At 41.0% G+C, this 19,478-nt stretch overlaps 1 protein-coding gene across 1 annotated transcript in view; it reads left to right on the top strand.

The window, feature by feature from the left end:
- The window catches only part of SMOC1 (SPARC related modular calcium binding 1), a 134,251-nt gene that overhangs the window by 78,549 nt on the left and 36,224 nt on the right, over positions 1-19,478 (top strand). Inside the window, 2 exon segments of the mRNA XM_040601583.1 lie at positions 6,352-6,441; positions 11,596-11,676. Of these exon segments, the coding sequence (XP_040457517.1) occupies positions 6,352-6,441; positions 11,596-11,676 (171 nt within the window).

Raw genomic sequence — 19,478 nt, 5'->3', positions numbered from 1 at the left:
ATGAGGACTTTGGATTTTAGAGACAGCCTATCTGAAGCTTGGGATTCAGCAGTTTTAAACCGCCAAATCCCAGAGACGAGAGCATTGCTATTAATACAGAGTGCTGCTCCAGACCCCTTTTGACACATTTGCTTTTGAAGGACCAAGCCCAGGAAGAGGGAGCTCTTTGTTTTCGATCAGAATAAACTCATTGTACACCCAGACAATTAACTCTTCAATTGACTTGCCAGCCTCTGTAAGGCACTCCAGTCCCCTCTCTGTCTATCTCCAGTTCTATTCAAACATTTAAGCACACCAATGTTTTTTGTTTATTATTCTGAAAAAGTCCTTCCCAAGAATAGTCGGAGCGGATCAACATTGTCCTCCCAACAGCATTTATCTCCGCCTGGCAGTGAATGTGTCAATCAGGAATCAAAAAGCCAAACAGAGGAGGCTTTGAATTGTGTCACAGGGGTCAGAGTTACTTCCAGCTGTCTATGCGTGGGATAGGCTTTCTTGCAGGGCAAAGAATTGTGCTGCCATACAAATGCGCTGACTACATTGGACCACAAAGTCCTCAGGGCTTGAGTGGTTTTTTTTCATGTTGATGCACCTGCAAGGAGGAAGCAGGGGGAACTAATGCCTTCCAGAAGGCACAGGGGAAGGGTCCTCATCCTATCTGGATGATGCTTGAAATGCACTGTTGAAGTAAACACTGCCTGCATCTGTATGGCGTACAGAATACTTGATGTAGGAAGGAAAAAAATTACTTCAGTGACAATATGAGTCAGCCTTTGCAGTTAAGAGCTCCTTAAGCCATACGGAGCCCTTTCATGTTCAGCACTTAGGAACATTTTCACCTTTTTAAGCACAACTTTTCTGTATTTTGGTCCATGTCCAGGTGTTTGTGGGTTGTTATATCCAAAAGGAGCACATTGTTGCTGTTTCTTAAAATGAAGGTTATAAAGAATGAGAACTTGCTTTTGCTGATTTAATTTAAAAAGTTGGTCTTTTTCTTAACAGCTGTGGGATCTCCATGCATAAAGTGGTTGGACTCAATGATCTTAAAGGTCTTTTCCAGCCTAAACAATTCTATGATTCTATGGAAAGGGGTGTGAAAACCTGGCAGGGAAGTGTATCTGCACTGGTGCATTTCCATTTCAGCTGCTTGGCAAGAAATGATCTTGATTTGGCTAAATTGTAAGAATAGGGGTTTTTTTTTTGGCGTGAGTGCTAACTTTCTGCATTTATATTGGCGATATATGTCTCTGCATAAAAGTTGCATAGACTGTTAAATTAATTATGACTTGCTGAAACTGTTTCACTTGATATAGAGAAGGATTGTGATTAAGGCAACAATTTGCTCCACCCCTACAATACCGGAAGGGACATGTATTTTTGTGTAAGACACCATGCAGTGCAAATACAAGTTTTGTTGTCATCTTTTAATACTTAAAACACCTCCAAGCCAGGGGGTAATACATAGAAATGTTGAAGTTGTAAAATTATACCTTCAGGATTCAGGAACTGCACAGATACAGGGAGCTTGAGATGACCTGGCAGGTCTTTGTTGCATCTGACCAGAGTTACTTAAGCCACAGAAAGGTGTATGTATGACTTAAGTCCTTCAGGAGTGTGCAAACCTAGGAAAGCTCTTCTCCCTTCCTGTTGGTTTGACAGACTCACTAAAGGCGGGCTTTGCTGCATCAAACAGGACACACTAAGAATTAGCTCGTTGTCCTTGCTATCTGTGCTCTAAGTTGCCTATTTAGCTTCGGCTATGCTCTGTAATGGCTCACTCAAAATGAGATGATGGTAAGTGAAGGAACCACTTGACACTGGAAAAAGGCTGCCTCCTCCCGTGGCAGAGCTATGCATTTAAAATTGTCATGCTCTTTTTCTCCCAGGCTGACTCAGAGACTGGGAACCATAACATTCAGGCTGTGGACTTAAAAAAGACCAGATTTTGTACAAGACCTGGATGTTTGACTCCATAAACACTAGTGCTCTTTAATTGGTAGAAATGTTTACAGAGTGTCTCATGGATTCCAGTGAGAACACAGAAATGATGTACTGAAGGTTGAAGTTGCTTAGGAAGTATATAGATCTTGGTCTGCTAATATGGTGATGCAAGTATTCAATTGGCTTTTGTAGCTTTTCTGGGTAGGAGATGCAATATAGGAAGTTAATTCACCTAATGTTTCCCCTTTCTCCAGGTTCCATTAGGTGGCTTGAAGCAAGACAGTGATTCACAGCAGCAGGCAGTTGCTTCACATTTTTCCATAGTAATTTATGCTTTTTCTGTGTCAGGGAGTTTACATTTCTCCTGACATAACTGGAGTTGTTCATGGCCTCAGTGCCTATCATTCAGAGTAAAAAGATCACTTTAACAGTTGTCTTTTGCATGACGTGAATCTCTTTGTCCCTCAATCCCAGTGTACTCTGCAGTCATTCCAGATGTGGATGCTTGCTAGATATTCTGCAAGGATGAGGCTAAGGGAGGGGAGTCCTAGTGGAAGCATAAAGAGTTCTTGCCCATCACTAGCGGTAGATCTGGGCAGGTGAGTAATTATCCATGTTTTGAATTATTGTCAGGCTAACACAACAAAAACTGTTCTTAAGCTTATGAGCTTCTGACAGTAGTAGCAAGTGGACTTCTGCCTTATAGCCACGGTACCTTAACGTGAAAATGGCTCAGGGAGATCTGTTTGGATCTGCCTGTTTCATGCATACCAGTGATAAGATAAAAATACCATTTTTAAGTTGACACCAATTGAACCAGAAAAATCAGTTCAACTTCCGCAAGTGTACCATAGGCAAGTTTTATGGCTTTACAACGGTGTCCCATTGGGAAGTATTCCATTGAGTGATGCTGTATGTATTCACTATGGTCTTGGAAAAAGAAAATGGGTATTCATCTTGGGTTGTAAACATGGAAGAGAAGCATGCCAATGCACTCTTCATCAAAGCTCTGAGAATATTCTGCAACCCAAGGAAATCCTCTTCAGTTCTGCAGAACATGAGTTCCTGATCTGAACGCATTGCCATCTAGAGGGATTAGGAAGCACTTAACTTGGCCTCTGATCCCTCCTTGTGACATGCTCTACATGAGGAACCATTGCAGTTACATGCCTTCTTTGAAAGTGTGGAATTTAATAGTGTTTTGAAGAGAGGAATAGATTGTACCTGATGAACATACTTCATTACCTTTGGTTCCAAAGTAAACAATATTCCGTACATCACAGGAGACTCCAGATCTCTGAAATCGCTTGATTTTTCTGTTCTTTGTTAAAATGCTTCTTTAAGGAATACAAAGGGTTTGTTCAAAACTTTGGGGTATGTAAAATAGAACTTACTCCTTTTTTACCAGGAGCAAACAGGCCAGTGGAACAAATGTTCAGTGTGATGAACAGCGTATTGAGTGAGAGGAAAAATCAAATGAGAGTAGACAAGTATTAGGGTGGTTGTTCTGCCCAAAGGGAACGGAAGTGAAGCTTTTTGCCATAAGCTACATTGAAACACTCAGACCTCCTGAGAATTCTCCAGTTTAAGAAGTAGATTTGGTAGTTTCAGAGCAAGAAGCTGGCAGCTGGGAAGTGAGCATGGTGTCTTTTATGTGTCTATTTCATGACCTTTAATGAAATAACCAGAAATATCTCTGGCTTTTGATTTTTGAAATATGGTGAATTTAATTACAGGGCTCTTGCCTATTGCATTTTTTCTTGTATGTGTGATGAAAGAACTAGATTTGCTTGAACAACAGGGGAATAATTACACTTCCCTCTATTTGCAAAACCCTTAATATTGTAGTGGGTGCTGCTACAATGTGGACTTAGTGACAATTTGGCCTTAGTAACCCAGTGAGGAAATGACTATGTGGATCACAGAGCCATTTTACTGAGATTATCTTAAACAAGCCCCTCAGTTCAAAGGTCACTTTGGTATTTTAGTCCATTTGCTGCATTTATTCTGTCACTGTTTAATAAACTCCAGTAGCCTGATTGCTAACTTCATACAAAAACTGCTACCAAATTATCTTTCTTTAAGAAGCAAATTGTAATTGCTGCTCTCTCTGTTCTTCAAATACCACACACACGAGCCTAAGACAAACCCCTTGAACCTGAAATGTCCTGAGTTCTGCCAAAGTTCACATAATGGTTTGGATAAAGTGCTGTGGCTCAGATCCACTTCTAATTTTTGTCCGTTGTTGGCTTCTGGTTTGCTGCTTTAAATCTGAAAAGCAGTCCTGTAGTTACTTGGTGCAGAAGCATTCATGAGAATAATAGGAATAAACTTACTATCATACTGGTATTTAATGCTAGATGTCTTCCTATTTTATATAATTTAAGAATTATTCACTTTTCCAGTTGTTCTACAAGCATCTTCTGCAGTTTTGGGTTGGTTTCCCAATCTGTAAAGCCAGTCATGCTGTTTACGTGCTGCTTGCTGCTTTGTTACAGTGTAAATTGTCATTCTAAATAAATAACAAGTCATAATTGTGGTTTCTGGGATCTTGCAGAAGCAGAGCAGCGTATTCTGACACAAAGTGAAGATCAACTATTTACTTCTATCCAAAGATTTCTTTAAAGGGCAAAATCTTCCTTCTTGTAAATTAAGCAAAGTTCAGGGAATTTTCCCAAGAAATTAGTTGCTCAAGTTTTTAAAGAATAATGCTGCTTATCCATGTTACTGGTAATACCCAATAACAGGAAAACTCACAACAAAAGTTGACTGAGAAATGGTGAGTAATTTTTTCTTCCAAATATTTTTTGCTATGCTTGCGGTTAAGCATAAAACCAAGTACAATGATAAAGAGGGAAAATGACAACAAGGTCTCTCTTCCTTATTTCTGTCAGCCTCCTTTTACTTCAGCGGATCTCTGAGGTTGAAATGGCATTGCCAGCAGATTTTTGCTTTCTGTGAATTAGATTACTTTGTGTGGAAATGCATCAAATTAATGATCTGTGGAAGAGGTGTTCAGGATTTTGCCTACTTTATAAAACTGCACATACAGATAGGGGTGGAAAAATAGTTTGCAAGCCTCTGTTTTCCATCTCTGTCCTTCCTTTCCCCTTCCAATGGTCTTTTACTTTTGCAATTGAAACTAATATAAGGGAAAGCTGAGGGCAGTTATTGCTGTCTCTAGGATGGGCTGTCCCATGCACTTTTCTTCCAAATGTTGTCTGCCCTGTGCATCTGGTAATCATGGAGATGGTGGTAAGCCTGGCTTTTCTGGCCTCCCCTCAATGGGTTTTCACTGTGTAAACTTTACATTTTACATTACTGCCCACTTTGCTGATGCCTAGTGTCATCTTTGCCTATAACACATGCAAAAGATAGCTGTTACATAATGTAGATTTTAAGTCACTGTATTTCAAAAAAAATGGGGAAAAAAGCAATTCTAGCCTAATCTCGTCTTAGTTTACAACCCAGCAATACTCTAATTATGCAATGTAACAAAAGACTTTCGTCTGCAGTTTAGCTTAGCTTGCCCACACTGAGTTTTGCATCACTTAATGCTATGCCACTGTTCTAGTGCTGTGTAAAGATGCGCCAAGCTGGGGCTTGAAATGCAGATCCCTCTGAGTGCTGAGGAATTATACTCAGCCTGAATCCAAGCTGGGCCTGCAGGTGTGATGGATAGGCATACTAAGCCAAACAGAGTGTAAACTGAACACTTCCCTCTGTGGTCTGTCTCTAAATATTGAGATTTATATTTCCTGGGGAATCTTTTTTGGTTGAAGCTTTTAATTATGAAAGACTTGCGGTCAGAAGACATGGAGTGCTCTTGCACATGAAAAACCTAATGTAAGAGAAGTTCTTTTCCCACAATTTTGCAATTAGAAGAACATTGCCACAGTTTTGCAATTAGAGAACACCTTGATGCAGACATTGTAAGAAAAAAGATTTTCTATTGACCATCCCTTTCTAACAGCTCTGCAGCGCATGCTGGTGCCAGGTTCTGCACAGGTAAGTTTCAGAAGAGATTTTATTTTGAACAAAAGGAATAAGGAGAAAGACACAGTGGGACAGCAATCTTCAGACCTCTGCTGTGTCAGGAAGCGACCTATGTGGGATATATAGCCACCTGAAACTGAAAAGGTGATTGCTTGATCAGTGCAACAAGGGGAGACTACCAGGTGATGCACACCGATGGTTTGTGGAGGGAGAGGGGAGTGAAGGGGGGAGGCTTCTTTCAAGTCTAAGGGTAGTGCTTGATGCATGCTTGCTATGTAAAATGTTACTGCTGTTAGCGTAAACTGTTTTTGTTCTGTCTGTCTTCTCTCTTTTCTGGACTTGGCCGGGCCATGTACAAATCCCAATCATTCAACAGTACTGGAGAGTAGATAGTATTTACCTCAATAATGGTAGTTTCTTTTCGATTCTTTTTAACTCTCAATTCAGATGACGGTTCAAAGCCAACGCCTACCATGGAAACCCAGCCTATTTTCGATGGAGAAGGTAAGAGCATCCCTTAAAATAACAACAAAAAAAGATACTTCCCTCTCCCTTTTCCCTAGGATTTATGGCTCAAATGCTTGCTTTATCCTGCAAAGCAGAAAAGCCAGTGAATCTCATAAGTTATCCAAATTTCACAGTGCCCTTGGGACCTCAGGCATTTTCCCTAATCCCTTTATATCCTCCCCTCTTCCCTGGAATCCAACAATAACACCAGTTGACCAGATTCCTGGGGTAACCTTGGAGGAAAAGGTGTCATGGCAAGAAAAAATGTGCATTGAGTCAGAAGTGGCAACTGTCCTTACCCCCTCGCTCACTCCACCCATATTTTACCAATGCTGGTAGTTTCATAACCTCTGCAACGTGTTACAGCTTCACGAAAGGGAGGGTAGTGCTAAACCACAGCTTGTGAATGTTGACTTGGAAGAAAATTGCTGGGAGGTTTCTTTATTTAGCAATTATTTTCATTGACGCACATACTATTTAAGCAAATGAAGTCAGTGTCCTGGGCCCACTTAATTCTGGCCCACCAAGGCAGTTTCCTTCTGAAATGGGCTAATCTTGTGACTGTATTATTTTGGAGAGGGAATATCAGACTTTAGTCTGTTGGAAGCTTTGAAACTACAGTAAAATGGCTGTCATCACAGAGTATTCAAGCCTTTCGCACACACAAACAGAAATACCAGTGGGTGTAGTGGTCCTCGGATTGTGAATGAGCCTGTTAGCAGCTGCTTGTATCTTACATATTGCTTAGTGGTGCATGTTTTCTACAGATTTAAACCCACAACCATTACAGTCAAACTATGAGCTCAAGTCCGAACCACTCTGTGACCCACCTGAAACTGTGGACCGTAAGGCAGTGAGGGAAAGCCCATGCGTTTTCATGCTGAACTGCTGTACTTGACGCTTTCTTTAAACTGGATCAAAGGCAGAAATGGAGACTGGAGAGCAAGAGTAGGTGGTGCTGTTGATACCTCCTGCCTTCTTGTAAGAACAGTTGATGGGGTGGGGGATTTTTGGTGCTAAAATAAGCTTATTTAATGGCAAGATGCTGTAGTCCTGTCACTTCCATTTAGTGATCCTAGGCTTTTAAGAATCTTCTTGTGAGCTTTAAGAAACAAAGCAAGGCCCTCAGAGCAAAAAGCATTCTCAGATAAACAAAGGAGACTGAAGCCATGCTATCTCTTGTTTATATCAAAAGAAAGTTCCTCCTGGCAGCAAGCTGATGTGGTATTAAATTCCTGTTTGTAATCACAAACTTCTGGCCATTAAGTTTTCCCCTGAGAAAGGTGCCCACAGATATTCAGAGGAATGAATGCAGTAGTAAAATGCGGGAGTGAGCTGATCTAGTTAATGCAGCCTGTTCAGGAACTCCTTCTAGGAGGTGCTCAACATTTTGGTCATTCAGAGAGAACTGGCAAAGTTCTGGAAAAATGGTGTACTGAACAGATCTTTTCTGGTCCTTCTTTTTTTGAGAAGTCCTTTTTTATTTGAAAAAAAATAATCTTATTCTATCTTCTGTGAAAAACATTTTCAATCAAAAATGTTCGCATTGATTTGTATGTGAAATCAAGTCTGATAAATGGGTTTGGACAATGATGAAAGATTGCCTCTCACAAATCTTGCAATATATTGTGCAAGACCTTATCTCCTAGACTCCTAGAGAGAATGACTAATGCAATGACTTCCTGTTGTATTAGCGGTGTTTCTTATGACTTGGGAGAAGAGAATATGACAGGCAGGTTAATCAAGCTATGCATCAACGAATAACCTCTGCTAAGTTTGTCACTCTGTATTTTTGTCATCTCTGTTAGTAAAATCAGACTAACTAGATTTCAGTGGTGTTTGGTAGCAATAAGCAGAAGAAAATCTATTCTGGGTCTGACCAACACTTTGTGTAATCCATTACCTTTGAGCGTACTGTATCCAACAGTGGCTTAAAGTGGGTACCTCAGGAAGAGAATAAGAAGCGTTTGGCCTAGAGAAGAGAAGACTTAAAGGTAACATAATAGATGCATTCCAATACCTACAGGGAAGTTTATCAAGAAGATGAAGCCAGGCTTTTCACAGTAATGCATGATGAGAGACAACAGTCATAAATTGAAACAAAATGTTTGGACTGGGTATAAGGAAAATCTTCATCACCATGAGGGACAATGGGGCTGTGGAACAGATTGCTCAGAGAGGTGGTATTTTGCCTTTCCTTTCTGAGCCAGTTGGATAAAGCCATGAGCAACCTGGTCTGTTTTTACAGCTGGCCCTGTCTGGAGCACAAGATTGAACTAGATATCTCAGGATGTCATCCTCAACCCCTTGGTTCTATCTGAACAAACATGTCGTGATAATTCACTAGAGTGCTCTCCCAGTGTCTTGGGTAGGTTTTCCTGAGGAATGGCTTGTATTTGGTGTCTGACACCAATGTCAGATGACAGAAAAGAGCAAAACAGTTATCCATTCACCTGCCAATCTGGACTCTTCGTAGATGTCCAAAGGAGTTAAAGTCCAAATTCCATTTAATTTCAGTGGGTTTGAGATTTGCTGGGCTCTGAAAACCTGCGTATTCAAAGTCAGGCAACCAGGGTGGAGCTGATAGCAACATGAATGGACAATAAAAATGTGGAATTTCTTTTCGTGCACTCAACTGCCTCTGAAATGTGTGATACCTCTTGGACCTCAACTTCTCTAAGATGAAGCTTCACCTTTCTTATGTTTTCACCTACGTTAGAGGATAATGAAAACTCACATTTCAGGCATAATAACTTCCCTTCCCACTCTCTAACATTCTCCCTGAGGGCATAACAGAATAGTGCCAGAGATAATGTAGATCAGATAACTTAAACTCTCTTGTCCAAGGTTTGAATCATAAAGAAGCCATCTGTTTAGAAATCATTTCACTTCATTACAGTGCAGATCTCAGTGAAGTCTGTAGTGAATATCCTCTTAGGACAAGATTGTCCTCTGCAGAAGAGTATATTATTAATGGTCATTGCTATAGTTTTAAATTTAAAACCGTTTTATTCCCTTCTACACTTCTAGGTTCTGTTTTCTTTGCATTCACTATTTAGTTTCAATGTACAAGTTGTATTAATTTGCTAAAGAATAACTTCTTTAAACATCATCTTTTTTTGGTAAACTTCACGTCTTAACTCAGTGAGCATCTACTCTTCCCACAGATTTGTTCAGAGGAGTCTGTGTGGCTTACTTGTATTCCAAAAAATGTCCAGGTTAACAGGATGGAAAGTACATTTTTATGGTAGATCCCAAAGGATTAAATTCCTTTTCTTTTCCTTTCTACTGTTTTCGCACATTTTCTTTTCCTGCACCTTTCAACCTCACAAAGATATGCACCCTTGTGTCTCTAAAGGCCCTGACCTATCTTTCGGCACCTATTGATTTTGGTTGTCCCTCCTTTTTCAGCTGTAGACATACCCAGTCCATACAGTGCAGAGTCAGAGCTAAATTTCATCTCAGATTTATGAGTCTGGATCTAGCACTTTGGTTTATGGATGACTTCTACTTTTTGCTTCTTCTCTTCCTATCTCTCACCCAGCATTTAATTTGAAGGAGTTTGGCCTGAAGTATATAGGTATATATATTTATAGGAGCACATCATGACTGAGTGATGATAAAACAGTGTAGTAAAACCTGCAGATAAGGCAATCTTTGTAAGCAGACTTTTACTACTGCTGGAATATCAGTGTTCAACCTGTACTTCCATATGAAAAAATGCTCTGAACGTGATTACAGTAATGCCTACCATCAATGCAGCTGAAAACATTTAGGAAGGAAAAATTCCCTTTCGTTTTTCCTTCATGCTCTTATAACTTATAAACAGTATCTCTTCTAGTCAGCCAGCTTCTCTCTTGCTGAGCAGATCCATGTAAATGTCAACAACAGAGCAGGAAAACTCTTGTAAAAATTTCTTAGAGGAACTTAAGATAAACTTCAGGATCTAGTATTTAAGGAATGCTGTTGCAGAAACTGAAAATTTTTCAGAAAATATCAGTTCTGAAAACGTCACTGTTGGAGCTTTAGCCCATGGTATCAAGTACCGCTTTGCTCAGTTCTAACCACATACTGATGTTATGACGTTTCTGTGGCTTAGGGCAGATTCTGCTGTGTTTTGAAATTGAGTATAACACCTCAGAGGAGGTGCTCTAAGCACTTTTTTCCCACAAATTTATGTTTACATGTCTTGGTTGTAGTGCATCAGACTACTTTTCTAATGTGTTTCTTGAACAGACTTCCTTTCCAAGTCTTTCCAGAAATATCTTCATTTATTTGCCTATTTATTTCAAATTTTGTTGCTGCTTGTTTTAGGGAACTGACTGGTCAGCTCTTCTTGGGCCGTTAAAACAATATTTAAAGTCTGGATTGACCTTTTTTTTTATTCTGGATTTTATACATAATTTACTGGAAAACAACATATACTATAGGATACAACATAATCTTTGAGATCTTTTAATCTTGAGGAGAAAGGCTTTAAACTTGAGAATTTGGGAAGTGGGGGTAGAGGGAGGAAAAAAATGTTTTGCCAGCAGGGAGGTCTCTCTGGAATGGGAAAATAATGAGATAACCTTGTGGAAGATTTACAAATGATGGTTTGTAAGAGGTGGAAGACTTCACCAGTGGATGACCTGATCTCTACAAAGATAGTGGATCAGTTAAGGCATGATTGTAGCAAACGTCTTGTCTCCTGTGTCTCCTTGAAGACAGGCTGAGAGAGGAGAAAATTGGGGTTGTTCAGCCTCGGGAAGAGAAGGCTCTGGGGAGACCTTATAGCAGCCTTCCAGTATCTAAAGAGAGGGCCTACAAGAAAGGTGGAGAGGGACTTTTTACAAGGGCATGTACTGATGGGACAAGGGGGAACGGCTTTAAACTAAAAAAGCGTAGATTTATTTTAAAAGTAAGGAAGAAATTCTTTACTGCAAGTGTGGTGAGACACTGGAACAGGCTGCCCAGAGAAGCTGTGGATGCCCCATCCCTGGCAGTGTTCAAGGCCAGGCTGGATGATACTTTGAGCAACCTGGTCTAGTGGAAGGTGCTCCTGCTCATGGCAGGGGGGTTGGAACCCAACCCGTTCTGTGACTGTGTGAGTAACAACCGTATATATTCACTAGTTGCTGTATTTTAAAGCAGTTATTTTTTCTCTTTCAGAAATCACAGCACCCACCCTTTGGATTAAGCACTTGGTCATCAAAGATTCCAAACTGAACAGCTCCAGTATAAGGAATTCAGGTAATGTTCCATCTAAGAAACCAAAAAGGTTTCTTTTAACTGGGCTGCAGTCCCTCACTGTCTGTTCTTGTTTCATTCTTTATTTGTTGTACCTATCCTGCTGCTTTTCAGTGTTGATGGACTTGAAGTGCAGGCTATAAAATAATTTCAGATAACATTCTTTTTTGTGTCCAAAAGGCCACAGTCGATGTGTGATGAGGGATGTTGCTGTTTTCCCAAACCATAACTGCACAACCTCTAATTTCTTCATCTGTTAATTCATCCCTGCCAGCTACCATCTTTATTCTGTTTGCTGTTCAGTAGTCTTTCTTTCACAGATGTACAAACTGATGCATTTGGCTCTGAGATCTGGGCTGTAGGTTTGGTCTAAGTAGTTGAGAAAATACAGAAAAGGGCTTCTTTTCTAGCAACTTCAAGATCCTGTTCTGCAGGGGATATTTTTGATAGACAAATGATTGGTTTATATTACAACTGAAAGTTGGTTACTTATGTCTGGGCCTAAGTAAACATTGAGATTGTTTTTGTGGATAGTAGAGTGGATGAGGGAAGACACCAGCGTAAAAAAAACAGCAAGGAAAAGATCATAAACATGAGTGGGAAAAGGAGGAGCAGGAAGATCTGAAGTTAGGTTGTAGAACTTGAGACTGGAGATGAGGGTGAAACTGCATGTAGTCACTGAAATCACAAGAAACTGGAAGAATCTGAAGAGGAAAGTTGGGAATTTTCAGTAAGAATAGTTTCTGTCAGATCTATTTGAACTGAAGTGGGAGAAGGGAATGAAGTAAAGGGAATATCAAAAGAGGAAAATTGCCTTAAGAACCCTTAAGAAGGTTTTCTTTAAGGTTTAAATAGGAACTGCTATGCTGCTACTATTGCATGTGTTTTATGAAACTATATATGCCTAGAAAAGCTGTTGGGTATAACTCCAGTCCCCAAAACAGATGAACTGTGATAGCTTGAAGTACCTCATCACCTGGTATTTCTGGATTAGCCAGGGAGCATTCATGGCACTCAGCAGTTCCCTTAACCTTCCTGTGCCACTTACCAACTACAGGGTGAAATCAATGCTAGATTAGGTGAGATTGCCTTACTGCAGAGTGGAGAAGAACTTAGCAGGAGGACATGCCCAGACCCCAGTTTTAGCAACAGTCTCCTGTGCTTCAGCTCCTGACTGTTTTTGTGGCAGGGTGATCTGTGTAGGAACTGCCAGTGGGAATCATCCGGAAGCTTCAGATAATGTAGGAGGGTATCAGCATTCTTTAAGGGTGTCTTTCATGGGAGGGCAAATGCAGCTTGTGTTTTGTGAACTGCTGGAACAACCAGCAGCTCACAGTGCAGTTGAAGGTGACAGTTCAATATTAAAATCCTCTGCAATGGGCCCTACCTATCTTGGAGACCAATAATGCAGCAAATCTGGTAGCTGCAATGGAAATAAGAGTCCTAGACCTAGGTTCTGGGAGGCTACAAAGGGACTTGGGAGCAGGAGGATCTTGTACTTGAGAGCCTGTCTCCCACCCTTTCTTAGCCTGACAGAGCCGAAGTAGGCTTTCATGTTGTAAGGGCTGTCGGTTCGTTCGGTTGTTTAGTCAGGAAGCTGCCTGATGTAAACCAGAGTGTTGTTCATGGAATAACTCCTTTTGTGAATTTACTTTTGTAAAAAACCCTTTTTTTTTTCCCCAGTTGGTTCTGATATAATTTCTGTTGTTCAAACAAGATTATTGTGGGTGCATGCTACAAATAGAAAATAAAAGATCTGGAAAATTCAAGACTTCTGTAGGAGGTGGTTTCTATAGCAAGCTAAAAGGAGATGTGTGGTTCATCTGGCTCAGCTTTACTGATTGCCCTGACAGACTCTCTTTTGCTGTAGGATCTCATTAAGTGACTGGGTTGCCAATTTTTAGGCCCAGATTTCCTCATTAGGCGTTATAAATATACAGCCATTTCTGTTTCTTACACTGAATTATTGATACCAAGAAATGCTGCCTCTTCAAAACAGGGCTATGGTTTAGCTGATATTAGGTGAGGGCTACTTTAGTCTGTTTCTTTCAACCAGTGAAGCCTAGTCCCCTGGTTTGGTACCTTTCATCCCTTGTCATACATGTTAAAAGGCAATGTAGGGCAGGTGGGATTGAACAACAGAGCTGGAGAGTATAAGTATCAGTTAAAATCAGATTCTCCAAATGTACAAAACTCTGCCTTGGCTGAAGATTATGAAATAGCTGTCATGAGATAGGCATGCAGAATTAGGGGATTTTTTAATTGCTTTTGGCCTTGTCACCCTAAAATATTAATGCTCAGCACATTTGTGATTTTTCATTTATTTCTAAAGGGTTAAGGTAAGTTTTACTAATGCAAGATTGGATTTTTCATTTTGGTGTTTGCCTAGTTACATTTTCTCTCTGAGCTTGCACTTACTGTCTTGAAACAGATACAGCCTGGTATCCTCTTGCAGCAATTTAATGGGATCACTGAAATCAGAGGTGAGAACAGATCTAGTAGGTCATCTAATCTATGGCCCTAGGGCTAGTGAATGTGTGAAGAGCAGCATTTTTCTAGTGTAGCATAAATGCCTTAGGCAATAAAGATTTCGTTTCTTCCCACAGGAACCTGCTCTGCTGTCTGAACTCAGTCTTAGGATTTTACTTTTTGTGATACTCAGCCTAACTCTTATTTCTGTTCTTTTTCATTGGTCTTGAGTTCTTGAAAGCCTGCCCTAGTCCTTGGGGTACTGAAACACTTAACCCTGATAACTCTTCTCCCTGTGGTGGTTATGTAGCCCTGTCCTTGGCAGTGAAGTCCAGTAGATACTATTGTCCGAGGGCATGTGCTGCTCTCTAATCAGCACTGACGTTGGACACCTTGGACAGCTAGCACCATTGCTATATCAACCGTGAGGAGAATTTAAGAATCGCTATATGGAGACATATTTGCTGTCATTGTCTCTGGTCAATACTAGACTTCAGAGTGAACCAACCACCAGGTAGCTGAGCATTGCAGAGCTGGTGAACACCCTGTGTTGCAGCCTGTATCTAATAAGGCTGCATGTGAAATCTGAGTGTTCCACCTTCCATTTAGGGCTGACAAACAGGAGAGGTCCTCCTGAAACTGTCCTCTCTTTTGGAGCATTTACATTTTGCTTGGCATATGTAAATACTAATAAAGCTAAGGATCAGAGAAAGCAGAGTGACTCTAGCCTGGTGATTAGAGCACTTGACCCAGGCATTTTGCCAGTGAATTTTTCTAGGCTAAGTAAAACAGCATTTCTATGAGGGTTTGCTAGCACTGTTACCCTAGCCTGCCTTAAAGAATTAAACGATGACAAAATCTGTTTCTCAGTAGGGTGAGATGAAGGCTCAAATCTTCTTGGCCAGAGGCAGGAACCAAAGTATGAACATGCTCTAACATCTGGACTGTAGAGTAGCAGAGAAGTTACTGTTTTCTACACTTACAAACTAAGTCCTCTGCCTTTATGAATCTTAAAAGCCCAAAAGTAATTTTCTCTTTCTGGGGCAAGTGAAAGGTCTAGATCAACACAGTATTTTATTTGTTATGGCAAGATGACAAAAACATTTTTGATGTTTGTTTTGAATTGATTTTCACCTTACCCAAAGATGCACACCCACGGGTGCACACAGATGGCTACCCCAAACTGTTTAGCACTGCCCTCTGTGACGTGTCATTTATTTTTAACACACAGAGCAGGAGGTGATACAGATGAGACCTTTGCAATGGCTATTCTCTAATCAGCATGGGTGGGAACCGTCTTTTCATTCTACTTCTACTATTTTAGCCTCCTACTTTCCTACCTTCTCCCCCGGGCCTCTTCCAGTCTGCAATAGTCCAAATGACTATTTTTTTACAGTTCTTAATCTAGAGAAACACTTGATAATGTGTTCCATTTCCAAGAAAATAGATCTGATGGCTGCCTGTTTGGGAGCACCCCATCTCCACTGAGGAATCCATGGTTGTTCCTCATTTCCAGAGCTGGGTTATCTCCAGCTCCAGTTGTGCTAGTTAGTGATTTGGTTTTAGTTAGCAAGAGATTCCAGCCTGTATCCATCTTACCCTGACAACTTTTAAGAAAACCACAGAGCGATGTAATGAGCTCATGCATGGAAAAATAAACAGCTCTAGAGAAACCAGCAGTAGCAGCCTCAAGTAAATATTCTGCAGTCACTGGGGTTTTGAACATGACGTTATTTGAAAGGAAGAATGAGTAATATATTAAGGTTAGCAGCTGAAGACAGGTTTGTGTGTGCATAGTTTAAAAAAAAAACACAACCATTTTGTTTATTTCAAAATTTTGCTTGTTGAATGGGGGCCAACTCCATGTGACCTATACTGTTCAGCTCTGGCGCCCAAGTATCATGCCAGCATCTCATATGACAGTTTTCCAGTGATAGAGCTTTCTGCTGTCAGGAGATCTTAGGGGACACAGTATAACTGTAAATGAGTTTTGAAAACAAGAATGGTGGTGGTCACAGTTCTTTTTGTTAATTGAAATCACTTGGGGCCCAAACTTTAGGGCTTCTCAAAGGGAGAAGGAGCTTGAAAGGTGCATGTCTGTATATACTTTTGCAAGAAGCAGAAACATCCTGTCATCCACCCCAAAGGGAGTCTGTGTACTCTTGGGTGCAGTTTACTCCAGAGATCTGAACAGTGAGGTGGGATGTGATTATATCAGATGTACTGCCAGGACATGCATTCTCTGATTTGTCTGTGTTCCTTTTTTAACTTTTTTCCCGCTTGCAGAAAAAAAAAAAAAAAAAAGGCAATAAAACCCACATGACACCCCAAAATAGCTTCTTCTTTCTAGTACTTTGCCTAGGCAGTGATACCATTTTGCTGCATGCCTTTCTTAAGGATCAGGGAATAGTGATTGCTCCTAGGGGGAATTTACTCATGACATGTTGCCATAGCCATGTGGAGTCTTTCTAGGATCCTATACGTTAACAAGGAGCATGCTTTTAAGCCACCTATATTGAGAATCAGTGTAGTTCCTCTTGAGTCAGATTGTAAGGGCAGGGCCTGCTGCTTCGCCCTTAAAAAGGATTATGGCAGTTTTGGTGGGATACACCAAAAATAGCTAAGGCTAGACAAAAGTTTGATTTGTTATTAGGATGTTCCTTTTTAGCAGCGAGGACTAACCCCCAAGGAGCTTGAACACCTGTATTATTTTCCAGAGTGAGGAGACAGTGCACTTATTTGCACTGAATATGTAGTTATTTGGAGTTGGAACAAATTTCTTTATGCCTTGGAGATGTGGAACGCTGCAGAGACCAGGGAGCTACAGGTACATTTAGATGAGGCTTTTGAAAAGCAAAGCACTTTTTTGAATGGGGACAGTTTCTCACCTGTCTTAATCCTGTCTTCTCAGCCTTATTCATCAGCTGTCTTGTCCTACCCTCAGCACACAGCGCTCCCTCCCTTGTTATTTAAAGATATGTGAAGCCATGGGCTTCTGCTACTTTTCTCCTGCTTTCTGTTACTACTAAACTAGTTGTGCTTGTTCCAAACTGACTGGCTGCCTCTCCATGCCAGTTGTGTTAATGTTCTGTCTAAATGTCTGTTACAGGCTGTTCTCCAAAATCTGTGGCTGGTTAGTGGTAGTCAGGACACCAAGTAGAGGAGATGGGTGGAAGCAAAAGTTGGTCTCACTTCAGCAGGAAAGCAGGTTGAGAAGGAAGGAGTGTCAGCCAGGTGCAATTGTGCTTTAGTGGCATCTAAATAAGATGTGATGGTGGCATTGGAATTGGAGAATTTTGGTGCCTGGGAATGACATCCTAATGCTGACTGCATCCTCCTTTTGGAAGCATTTTGATGCTTCCATCTCTTCTGGGCATAATACTTGGGAGCAGTGGTTTTTGAACTTCCCCGTAGCTGAAGCAGAAAAAAGAAGAGTCAGTGATGATGTCAGGAATAACAGTTCATGGGAGGGAACCAATGAGTCAGAAAGCTTTTGCCTTTCCTACTATCCTCTATTATTCTGTTCTTCTTGGCTCTTGTCCTGCATCTTGAGTCAGTGCCTCCCAACACGGTGCTCCTCTGACCTGTCAAAACCATTGGGCTAAAATATGTCACTTTATTGTCCCATCTGCCAGAAATATTTACCTTCAGACCTTTGTATTAGTCCTCCCACCTCTTCTTTTTTGTGAGGATTTGATTTGGTTTGGTTTTGAGTTCATTTTAATTTAGGTTCTGTCTTGATATCAAATGAAGCAATCTCAGGAGAAGTGCCTGATGAGTATGATATGAAAACTTACTAATTACATTGCATTTTCACAGCAGATCTCTACATTCTTGTCTGCTAAGTTCCTGCTTCCTTGCAAGCCAAAATGTGATGTTTCACCCTTATTTTCTATCCCTTCTTTCCCTCTGGCTCTATGTGGTTCACTCACACGTTCCTCTCTTGGCTGCTGTTTAGGAGGCCTCTGTCTCTTTCTCCTCCTGAAGGTTCGGGGAAGGTACAATATATGTGATGCTCAAGTGTGATTCTCCCACAGTCTCAGTGTGTGTGACAGGTGTGGTGAAGAAGGGAGTACGTAGGGGAGAGCAGAAGCAGGGAGGATGGAAGAATCTAGGACCAGGACCCTTCCCAGACAGCCAGCAAACAAAGTAATAAATAACATGCCACTGGGGACTAGTTAATCTGCTCTATGAAAAGGTGCAAAGTATACAAGTGGGAAAAATAACATTGTATAATAATCGGCATGCAACCATAGGTGTTAAACCGTATGCAGCTAGGCAAATAAATGAAGCTCCCCCTGAGTGCTGTGTGATAAATCATTCCCAAAGAATTCAGTCACTCCCCCCTCCTTATGCCGCAAAGAAAGAAAACAAATTACTCCAGACATGGAGTCATAACTCTTACTCTACAGCTGCCAGTTAAGGTGAGTGGACAGGGGGCGGGAGGAGAGGGGCAAAGATATAAGAAGCTGGGGTAAAAGGGGAAGAAAAACAACCCTAAATTTAAAATGACTGAGGATTTGGAGGGGAAAGGAAATAAGCTCCAGCAACAGACATTACCTGGATATATAGGGACAAATGGAGAGTGGAGAGGTCAACTTGATGCAGTTTGTTTTGCTTCTTAGCAGAAGCTGGTTCATATTGGAGAGGTTGCATTGATTAGCTGAAGTAATTCCTTAGCAGCAAAGTGCTCCCTTGCTGTATGCAACAGCAGCCTTCAGCACAGGCTTGTATGTGGATCTGCACTTCAGACATCCATCTGAACGTATGTTGATGCTTGCAGATAGACTACATGTATTGACTCACCTTCTCGCCTCTCTTAAAATTTCACAAGAAAGATTATAACAGTTCTAAGGTGCCATAAATAAGGAAGGGCTGTTTCAAAGTAATGGCTTGACCTGTGCTCCCAGATTCCCCCTGGAAAATGTTTAGACCTCAGCTTCTCCTGAAACCAAAAGCCCTGGTGGAGTTTGCAAGTGATTCTCAAGGAGACAACTGATGAAAAAAAGGGTTCAGTGGTACACAGGTCAGTGTTATCCCTAAGAGTGTTTGCTGCCCCCAGCATTGTCCAAGGACACAAGGCTGTGAGGCAGCAGAGTTACATTCTGCAGCTGCTGGAAAACCCTACTCCTTCCATGGAGGCTTGCTGCTTCTGATACCAGGCTTAGGGTGAGGAGGTTCTCTGCTTTGGTGGGTCTTAGAGATGGAGTAGATAATAAGAAGGGAAATGTGTAGGGCCCTACATGAATGTACAGTTTGTGGAGCAGCAGCATGGGACATTTGAGGAAAATGTCATAGAATCATTTAGGTTGGAAGAGACCCTTAAGATCATTGAC

Source organism: Falco naumanni, chromosome 7, assembly GCF_017639655.2.
Source record: "Falco naumanni isolate bFalNau1 chromosome 7, bFalNau1.pat, whole genome shotgun sequence".
Lineage (NCBI taxonomy): Eukaryota > Metazoa > Chordata > Aves > Falconiformes > Falconidae > Falco > Falco naumanni.
This window is presented reverse-complemented; position numbering and strand designations above follow the sequence as displayed.